A 10,358-nucleotide genomic window follows, 5' to 3' on the forward strand; every position below is an offset into this window, starting at 1 on the left:
AGCAAAGGTGGAAAGGTGTCTTTTGCCTGCACAGGGCCTTGGAGAGAAAGGTACTTTACAGACATTCCCTAGGCCGCTCAAGAGGATGGCCTCCCTCCTCCCCAGGATGGGGGCGGGGGCTGCCTAGTTGCCCCGGGTAGTGGCTGGCCCACATTGTGAGGTGGTTTTGGTTACAGGCAGCGGGGGGTGGGGGGATGAGAGGAAACACAGGGGGTGAGGGCAGTGACAGCATCCAGGGCTCTGCCTGCCCCCACCTGCTTCTGCCATCCCGCCATCATGGGGAGTGCTTATCACTGGGAGGCCCGTCGCAGGCAGATGGCTTTGGACCGGAGGAGGTGGTTGATGGCGCAGCAGCAGGAGCAGCAGCAGCAGCAGGAGCAGCAAGAGCAGGAGCAGCAAGAGCAGGAGCAGCAAGAGCAGGTGCGTGCGAGGGGCCAAGTTCATCAGGGCTTCAAGGGGCGGGATGGGAATAGAAAGATCCCTAGGAAGCTATTTGGTCAATGTTTTGCTGGGGGTAGGAGAAAAGTAAGGTCCTTTGAAGTTCTCCGGAATGTACTCTGTGTGTGTGCATGAGGGTAACTCAGCTTTACTGTTGAACTAGGCTGAGGCCCAGTGGGGGACTCAGGGAGGGTCAGGTCTGAGATATTTTATTTTTTTATTTATTTTTTGCATTTTTAAAAATAGTTTATTGTCAAGTTGGTTTCCATGAGATTTTATTTTTAAAAATTTTAATTTATTGGGGCGCCTGGGTGGTTCAGTTGAGCGTCCGACTTCAGCTTAGGTCATAATCTCGCAGTTCATGAGTTCGAGCCCCGCATTGGGCTCTGTGCTGACAGCTTGGAGCCTGGAGCCTGCTTGGGATTCTGTGTCTCCCTCTCTCTCTCTGACTCTCCCCTGCTCATGCTGTCTCTATCTCTCTCAAAAATAAATAAAACATTTTTAAAAATCGAAAAAATGTTTATTTCTTTTAAATGTGTTTTAAAATTTTTTTAAATGTTTTTTTTGAGAGAGAGAGACAGAGCACGAGCTGGGGAGGGGCAGAGAGAGAGGGAGACACAGAATTCGAAGCAGGCTCCAGACTCTGAGAGCTGTCAGCACAGAGCCTGATGCAGGGCTCCAACCCACAAACTGTGAGATCCTGACCAGAGCTTTAACCAGCTGAGCCACCCAGGTGCCCCTAAAATATTTATTTCTGAGAGAGAGAGCATGCGTGTGAGCGTCAGTAGGGGAGGGCATAGAGAGGGAGATAGAGGATCCCAGTCAGGCTCTACACTGCCAGTAGAGAGGCTCATGCGGCGCTGGAACTCAGGAACCATGAGATCATGATCTGAACTGAAGTTTGACACTTGATGGACTGAGCCATCCAGGCGCTCCGTAAATCTTTTCCAACTATCCATTTTTATGGAATCTAAATATAAACCAATTAATTTCAGTCAGAATCTAGTGTCCACATTAAGAGGTACTGTTACATATAAAATACATGATGTACAGGCTTAGTACAGAAACACTGAATATAAGCAATCTCATTAATATTTTCATGCTGATTACCTGTTTTAGATGTATTGGGTTAACCAAAATATATTAAAATTAGTGTCATTTGTTTCTTACTTTTTTATGTGGCTACTAGAGGAGTTTAAATTACTTGTGGCATGCATTATATTTCAATTGGACAGTGTGGTTTCAAAGTGTTTGCAAGAAAGTATTCTTTTTTTTTTAATGTTGTTTTATTTATTTCTGAGAGAGAGACAGCATGAACAGGGGAGGGTCAGAGAGAGGGAGATACAGAATCTGAAACAGGCTCCAGGCTAGCTGTCAGCATAGAATCCTATGTGGGGCTCAAAACCACGAACCGAACCATGTGATCATGACCTGAGCCGAAGTCGGAAGCTTAACAGACTGAGCCACCCAGGCACCCCTGCAAGAAAGTATTCTTTTTTTTTTTTAAATGTATTTCTGAGAGAGAGACAGAGATAGAGAAAGAGAGAGAGAGAGAGAGAGACACGGTGTGAGCAGGGGAGGGTCAGAGAGAAAGGGACATAGAATCTGAAACAGGCTCCAGGCTCTGAGCTAGCTATCAGCACAGAGCCCGACGCGGGGCTCAAACCCATGAATCGCGAGATCATGACCTGAGCTGAAGTCGGACGCTTAACCGACTGGGCCACCCAGGCACCCCAAGAAAGTATTCTTTGTTCTCCTGCACTGCAAACTGTTTTCAGTGCAGAGCTCCCGAGCTAGGAGGTAGGTGCTCAGAGACTGCTGTTTCTTGGGCCAGGGCTGGGCCAGGGGGCACTATCATCAAAGAAACAGTTCTTGGTGTTGTGGGTAAAGGGAGATAGCCTAGCCTCCTACTCCCCAGAATAGGGACCTTCCTGGAACCTCTGTTTCTCCATTCCTTGCTTGCCTGGCTCTCTGCGGTGTCCTGGCAGATGGGTGCCTTGGTGGGGAGGGAGGGGGAGCTTCTTGCCAGGAACTGAAGGAACTCCCAACAGGAGGAACTCCAATCTGAGGACAAACCCCAGCCACTTCTGGAGTCTCAGCAGGAGCAGCAGCGGCCACTAGGGCGGCTATGGGCACAGCCACATCTGCGGGCGCCCTCCATCCAAGTGCAGGCGACCCGGCTACGTCTCCTGGAACAGTCTCAGATCCCGCCACCGCCGCCAAGGCCACAGAATGCCCAAGACCCTCTTACTCAGTGCACCTCTGCGTGCGTTCTACAGGATTCCCGAAGGTCAGCTCCTCAGCATGGCTGGGTGAGGGTCCGTCAATTGCTAGGGCAATCCAACTTTAACAGATTCCCGGGAGGCACAAAAATTCTTCAAAACGCTGGTAAGTGAGATGCTTGGGAAGGGAGGTGGTGAGGAGAGAGTGCCCAATAGTCCAGAATCCACATCTGTCCTCCTGTGTCTGACTCTCCCTAGCACCTTTGACCTTTACTTGAAGACCTCTTCCTGTGGGTACCCACCTTCCTGTGGGTATCTTTGCATTTCTCTGGGGCTGTGAAGGAGGCTGCTGTCTTTGCTGAGGGTGGCTGAGAAGTTGGCAGCCCCTCCTCCAGGGTGAGGGTGGCCGGAGAGTGGGATCCGAATTGCAGGCTTAACAACAGTATACTGGGGCGCCTGGGTGGCTCAGTCAGTTAAGCGTCTGGCTTCGGCTCAGGTCATGATCTTGTGGTTCATGGGTTTTAGCCCCACGGCAGGCTCTATGCTGATAGCTCAGAGCCTGGAGCCTGTCTTCAGATTCTATGTCTCCCTCTTTCTGTCCCTCTCCTGCTTGTGTGGTCTCTCTCAAAAATAAATAAAACATTAAAAAAAAAAAACAAAAAACAAACCCGTATACTGAGCCCTGGGAGGTCTGGGACAGGGAATCCCAGTACAGCTTCCCAGGTGAGAATTTTCCAGGTGGGTTTGGTCGGTGCCTTCCCCTAGGTAGGGGCTGCCACTACCCCCCAGACACATAGTAAAGGGCCCAGCTCTGCCGTGATCCATTTGCAGAAACTGTCAGATGAGTAACATGTGCTTTGTTTCATCATTAGGTTTCAGGAAACCATTCCAATCTAATCCAGATAAACACACGGAGTACTCACGATTCACGGTGAGATGGTGGGAAAGGCAGATAGACTCTGGCTGTGTGTCTGAGAGTATGCATGTGTGCACGTGTGTGTGGGATCCTAGAGAGGCTTCCTTGTGGAAGGGGCTGCAATTATTCATATTTTATAAAGTTACTTAAAGTCTTTATACGCAATTATATAGTCACTTCTGGATGGTCCATTCCTCCATTTGTTGCCTCACAAAAATGTCCAAGGCAGGCTCCTTGCTCAGCGCTTAGCATAAATGGAGGGATTGACAATCTGTTGTTTTAAGGGCTGATTGGGGACAGAGTCAGCTGGAGCAGGAGGAAGGCGAGACTTGAAGTCAGAGGCTGGGAGTCTCAGGATCACCACTCCCTCATCTGTCCCATCTGCCCCATCCAGAAAATGAGAACGGCAGTACCACTTCCTTAATAGAGGTGTCAGGACCATTGAATGTGGCAATGAAAAGAGAAGTCACCAAAAGCATTTAGTTTAGATCCTGGCTCCTTGTAGGCCTTCAAACCCGGGGTGGTCACTCTTGAGAAGGACGTAAAACGGTACGAGCTTTGGAAAGCAGGGTTCTCTGACACAGGTGCAAAGGATGAGAGACCTTGATGCTCTAGCCCTTTTAGGAGGAGGATTGGGCTGCTCCATTTTACTTTGACTTCTCTGGCCTCAAAGGGCTTGATACAATGTTCTGGAACCAGCAGGACCAGAAACTAACTAACCCGGTTTGCCTACTGTCTTCTTCTTCTTCCCAGTCAACGAATTACATACAGCAATGGTGATCCAGAGATAGACCCCCACCCCCACTGGCTATCAGCAAAGAAAGAAAGAAAGAAAAGAAGAAAGAAAAACCCAGATGATCAGCCCTGCACTTTCAACCCTGGCAGCATCTCCACTCCAAAGGCCACCCCCTCCTGATTCACTCTAGAAGAGAAGGCTAGCTAGGAATAAAATGTGATGTCCATCTGAAGAGAATGAACAGATTGGTCAGCTCTGTGAGACTGGGATGGAGGGATGAGGGCATGAGGACCCGTGAAGGGGGTGGAGTGGGTGGGGGGTGAAAGAAGGTAATTCCATGCTTCCCTAGGCACAGCCAATGGGGGAGCTTGGTCTTGGCCCCCCCTAGTTTATAGCTCCACTGCCAGCCCTGGGTTAGCAAGGATAGGTCTTTGGGGGGCTCTAGGTTTGGGACCCCGGCCGATGCTTACTGAGATACAGCTGGGGAAGGAGGGGTTGCATCACACCAGGGGAGGCCTGGAGCAGTGTTAGAGGGGTCAGGCAGCCCCCTCCCCCCCAATGCCAGGCCCTTAATGGGCGCTGAGTGGTTACATGGATGATGGGAAGCTGGGGTTGCAAAGATGTCAGAGTAAAGGGGGGCTGTAGCCTCAAGCACAGAACACCTGCCCTCTTCCTTCCCTGTGTGTCAAGAGGCTCCAAAGGCCTCAGGCAGCCCCCTCACCACCTCCTGAAGCTGACACCCAGGACCTCCCAGCCCACCCCCTTTTCTACCTTGGACTGGTGAGGGGATGCCTGGAGCCCTTCACTGTGGTCCACACAGCATGGCCTGTGGGTCAGGCTGAAGGAGCCCCTCAGTATAGTGTTTCCTGAGTGGGGCAGATGGGGGCACAGAACAGAAATATTAAAGTAGGGAGGGAGCTTAATAGACAAACAAGGAGAGAAAGGCAGAGAGCGAGCTCCTGGGAGCAATCTCTCAGAAGCCAGAAAAGCCGTACATGTGCTGAGGAGCTCAGGGCCTGGGGACGGAAGCTCGACACCCACCTGGACACTAAGAAACAGGCTGGGAGTGTCCACCAGCTCCCTTCCCACTCACAGGAGACTTTTTAACACTGTCAAGTACAGTTTATTGAATACAATATAAGCCCTATACACAGCAGAAACTCTAGCCTGGCCTTTCTGGACTTCTGTGCTCCTGCCAGCACCTTCTCGACACCACCCCTCAGCCAACTAGCTGGGTTCTGTGCCACTTCCCCCTCTCCAGCCATCCAGCTTCACACTCACCACCTAAGTTCATCTCTCTGCCTGAGAAAAACCCCAGCCACCTTTAGTGAGCAACTACCATTCTGGCTCAGCTACAAAACAAACCGCCTCTGCTTGGAGCCCGGTGGGAACCTGGGACTTAGCTTCATCTGAGCGATAGCAAAGAGGAGAGGTCAAGACCACTCCCTACTGATGTGCAGCTCCATACTGTCAATGCCCAAGGGAAAGCAGAGGCCTCTGGGTACACAGGATGAGCCCTGGGGCTAAGCCAGGGAAGCTGCAGAAACCAGCAGCTTGGCCGGCCCCTGAAAATCGTGATAGCTTTGCCTCTGCCGGCTCTCACTGGAGGGGGGTTGCAGCTGGGACCACCATTCGACCTCCCTGTGTCCTCACAGGGACTCAGGATTGTGGCCTCACCACCAGCCAGAAGCTCTCCTTCAATAAACACCTGATCAGATGATTCTGGTCTCCTCTCCGTTTTTCCTGGATAGGCAGAGGGGGTGCCTCCTGTCCTCTACTACCTTGGTTCCTGCTGTGACGAGAATAATAAAACTATTTTGTGGCGGGGAGAAGCTTTAGCCAGAGAAAGGCTCTGTCTTCCTAGGAACCGGAAGAGTCTTTAACCAGGGAGGATGCAGGGTCAAAGGGCCTTGGCCAATCTTGCTGTCAGGGGCCAAGTTACTGGGAGAGAAGCAGACCATCATCATCCCTTTGTCACGTGACCAAAGCAGGGAGGCACGAGACAGCATGCAGGTCCCTCAAGTCACAATCCCATCCCTGGGTGGAGAACTTGAAAAAGATCCATGTTTTAATAGCCAGATAAAATGAAAGCTTTCTTCATTCGGGCAGGAGGAAGGCCTGCCCTGGAGAAGTTAGGCAGCCAAGGGGCTCAGCATTGAAAGGGCAGGCGCCATTCCAGGGCGCTATAGCAGCTCTGAAGACCATCGGGTCAGACTTTCCTCAAGACAGACCAAAGGGAAAACCCCTAGAAGAACCAAACTTTTTTTTTTTTAGGGGATGCGTGTGCACGTGTGTGTAAAGTTAACTTCCACAGAGAGCTTCCTGTGCTGAGGGCGTGTGTGTGGCGGGGGGAGGTATAATAAAGCAGGGCTTTCCCTTTGGCAAAGTCATTGTAGTCCGTTCTTGGGCGCTGGGAGATACAGCCCAGGCTGGCAGCGGCCTGGAGTTTGGGGCCGGCAGACAGGTCATGGCGGGTGAGGGGCCAGCAAGTGGGGCACTGACGTGTTTCCCCGGCAGTCCACATACTCATAGTTCTGGAAGACTAGCTGCTCTGAATGGCTCAGGTAGGAACAGGTCAGGGTGCCCCTGGAGAGGAAGCAGGCTTTGTTGCTGTGTCTGGGAGGAAGCAGACAGCTCTGCCCCTGCTCTGCTGTCCTGGGAGGGCAGGGTCCCCCCCACCCTTCCTTCTGTTCCGCACTCTGCCAAGGCACCTGGGATGGCTGTCCCACCTGTAGTCCAGATAGCTCTGTGGCTGTCACACCGATGGCTTATAAGCAGGGTGGGATCTAGGGATGGGGCTGGACCTGTTAGTCCCAGGAGCCAACAAAGATCCACGGAGTTGGCTCTGGATGACTCCTCCCACAAGGTGGAGCAGAGGGGAGCCTCGGGTCAGAAGTAGGTGGGGCGGGGGGGACACCGGGGATCCCAGCCCTACTTACTGGATGTGCAAAAGTACATGGTGGACTTTGATTTTCATCCAGGAACAGATTTTGCTGAGAGAGAAAGAACACGGGACATTTCACACTGAGCAGCCTGTCGGCATGGAGGAGACCTGCGGGTCCGTGTCCTCGCCTCCTAAGCTCTTTTCCATCAGGGGTCCCAAATGCCACCCCTAATCTTTCTCTCTCCCTAAGCAGGTCACCCTTGCTGCAATATCATTCCTCTAAGCCCTACAGGCCTGGCCCAGGTATGTGCCAGCCCCTCCTTCAACAGAAAACAAGACATAAATCTTCCTCAGCAATTCAGGCTGAAAAGCTCAAGGTCACATGTTGTAAGAATTAACCAAATTCTGGCCTGTTTTCATTCCAACCTAGGTCTATACAGGCAGAGGCTGGGGACCCTGAGCCCTTGCACACTGCAGTCTTGGCCATGAGAGTGAAGGCCAAATGCTGGCTGCAGGGTTTGCTAAGCCATCAGGAAATCTGGTAGGGATGAAAACTGGGTTTCCAACCAGGAAAGAGAATAAAGGAGAAGAGATCAAGGGATAATACTTACTAGGTGTTTTCATCCCCTATCTTGTTGGCCACTGCATAAAGGATCTGTCAACCAAATGGGCATAGGGTGAGGCCCAGCCCCAGAGGGGCTTCCCACCACCACATGTGGCCATACACCTCTGGGCAGGGCCGTCCAGGGAGAGGGGGTCACCTGCTCACTGGCCAAAGGGCCGATGTGTAGGAGGAGGCTGTTGGAGATCTGCCCCACCACCAGGGACAGGTGCAGCACCTCAATGGTCAGCTGGGTCACGGTGATGGGGTAGTAGTTACTATTGGAGATGTTTAAGATATTCTGAGGAGAAAGAGAAGGAAAAGGGAAGTGAGAGGGTGACCATCCTTTGAAAGGAGAGGTCAAATAGCTTCCAAAACGCCCAGGCCTGGCTGACCACTCCCACTACATGCCAGGAGCCCCTTGGAGGAGCTCTTACTGGCAAAGGGTCACTGGAAGACATTAAGTTGGCACAGGAGGTTTCTCTCTCTTCAGTCTCTTCAGTTCTATGCTCCCCTCCCCCGGGAGTCTCAGGCATGCCCCTGGCTGTGTTTTTTTCCTCTGGTCCCGATTCTGACCATTCACTGTGTACAGTCACAATCCTGCACAATCTGTTATGGGGCTTGTGGTTTCCCCTGCTTCTCCCCAGCCCTCCACACCCCCTGGGCATCATAAAATTCCTGGCTACCTGTGCCCCAGATTGCACCACCAGATAAGGGCTCCAGAGAAGAGTTGCCATTGAAGTGGGGTTGAGCCCAGGGGCACAAGCATCCACCCACCGTTATGGTGAGGTTGATACCAGACGCATCAAAGGCCACGGTGGAGGAGTTGAGACCCGCAGGCTGCACGGAGATAGGCCGGGGAAACAGGAAAAAGACGATGAGGGAGGAGGTCACAAGGCAGGTGAGCACTGCCAGGAACACGAAGAGCTTCCTGTGGGAAGGGAAGACAAGGGGAAGGGGAGTGGAGAGGTCAGAACACCAAGGAAGCTTGAGCAGAGGGCTGTTCAGACACTCCTCTCCATAGACAAAGCTCTCCCCTGCACTAACCCCCTCACACCTGTAAATTTACCCCTGACCCAGATGTGGAGGACCAGCCCAGGTTCAGATGTGGCCCGAAGTGAGTCGGAGCAGAGAATTGGGAGGCAGGTGGCCTGACTTCCATTCCCAGCTCTCTGTACCCACTGGCCCAGTAAATCCAAGCAAGCCACCTAACCACCTGAAGCCTCAGTTTCCTCGTCTGTAAAATGGAAAGAAGTGTACCCACCTCACGGAATTTGTTAAGGCAAGGTCCTGGCACCTAACAAAAGCTCAGCAAATGCTAGCTAGCGTCAATGGAAGAAATGTCCACGTGAATTTAACTGAATCTGAATATGAAAATTCAGAACAGGACATCATCTGTCCATCTGATTCAAAATTGAGATATGTATTAAGGGGACAGCACCTTATTAGTATCTTATGGAGGGTGCTGCCAGATTCAGATTCTGGTGTAGTGGTCAGGGAGGGCAGGGGGTGGCTCCCAGACGGAAGCTGAGAGACTTGGGAAGAGGCTGCAGGGACTCATACCAAAGAGACTAAGGCAACAAACAGGGTGATCACACCCCCAGTGAAACTCAGGGCTGCCTCTGAGATTCTGAAGCATCTCAGAACAGGGAGTAGCAAGGTTTCCAGCTCAGCTGGGAAGAGACCAAGCAGCTGGGAAGAGACCAAGCAGCTCAGAACTGCTGCAGCAAGGGAGGCTCTTGGGAAAAATGATTTCCCCAAACAAATTTCAGCCAGGGCCCCTCCTTCCATCCTGAAAGGCCTTGCGGAGTTGAGAGATCCTCTGTTTTCACCAGGGAGCCATGCTTCTTGGAAGCATGAAAACTGTGAAGAAGGACACCAAGCACCCTCAGGTGGCTTCCGCTGTGCCCCATTCTGAAACCAGGAAAATCTCTGGAAATGCACTAGTACGTATGAACCCAGTGAGGCTTTCTTGGGGGAGAACCAATGGAGAAAAATCTCAGGGAGAGACAGAAGGGGGAGACAAAGAGAACAGCCCCCAGGGTGATGTCCTGTGGAGTGGAGTGGAGAAGAGGGGCTTACGTGTGCCTGGGCTTCAGCCTCTGGTCCCCATAGGGGATGAGGGCCACTAGCTGCTTCTCCAGCTCTGTAGAGAGAAAGAAGGTAAGAGGGAGGGCCAGGAAGTATTCGTGACAAAGGCTTCCTGTTCCTGCCTTCCAGATGCACCCCTCCACCCCACAGAGCAGTGTGGGAAGCATGCCACCTCTGCCCCCACGGCAGGACTGGGAACGCTGGGCAGGTGCTGGCAGCTCAGCTTTGCCATCTCTGGAATGGAAGTGAGCTTTACATGAAGAGGTGTGGATTTCTGTCAGGCACCAGCAAATGAGAGAAGCCTAGCTTCTTTGGAGAGGTCATTTGTTAACTTCCTGAGTCCTAAGGCTCAGTGTTGTTCAGGGAGTGGGGAGGCAGGAGACCCCCTGGGCCAGGGAGAACAGCCAGGGCAGGAGGGGCGGGGGTGGGTGTCTCTGAAGTGAGCCCAGGGAGAGTTAGCTTCTTGCTGT

General features: G+C 52.2%; 2 protein-coding genes across 5 annotated transcripts in view; one reads left to right on the forward strand and one right to left on the reverse strand.

Moving 5' to 3' along the window:
- Positions 1-206: 206 nt before the first annotated feature.
- On the forward strand, positions 207-4,553 carry CCDC200 (coiled-coil domain containing 200). Its single transcript, XM_077755234.1, has 4 exons — positions 207-420; positions 2,490-2,826; positions 3,533-3,591; positions 4,330-4,553. Exons 1-4 carry the CDS (start codon positions 277-279, stop codon positions 4,354-4,356), a joined length of 567 nt encoding a protein of 188 aa, XP_077611360.1. The 5' UTR covers positions 207-276; the 3' UTR covers positions 4,357-4,553.
- An 866-nt stretch (positions 4,554-5,419) lies between these two features.
- The window catches only part of TMEM106A (transmembrane protein 106A), a 6,794-nt gene continuing 1,855 nt past the window's right edge, over positions 5,420-10,358 (reverse strand). For all 4 annotated transcript variants that reach the window (XM_077755240.1, XM_077755239.1, XM_077755238.1 and 1 more), the window contains 6 exons: positions 9,880-9,943; positions 8,575-8,728; positions 7,958-8,098; positions 7,808-7,851; positions 7,252-7,305; positions 5,420-6,898 (listed from right to left, as the gene is read on the reverse strand). In XM_077755240.1, the coding sequence (XP_077611366.1) occupies positions 6,778-6,898; positions 7,252-7,305; positions 7,808-7,851; positions 7,958-8,098; positions 8,575-8,728; positions 9,880-9,943 (578 nt within the window). In that variant the 3' untranslated portion in view covers positions 5,420-6,777. The remainder of the gene's footprint in view (positions 6,899-7,251; positions 7,306-7,807; positions 7,852-7,957; positions 8,099-8,574; positions 8,729-9,879; positions 9,944-10,358) is intronic.

This window comes from Crocuta crocuta, unplaced genomic scaffold, assembly GCF_008692635.1.
Source record: "Crocuta crocuta isolate KB4526 unplaced genomic scaffold, BGI_CrCroc_1.0 scaffold1954, whole genome shotgun sequence".
Taxonomy (NCBI): domain Eukaryota; kingdom Metazoa; phylum Chordata; class Mammalia; order Carnivora; family Hyaenidae; genus Crocuta; species Crocuta crocuta.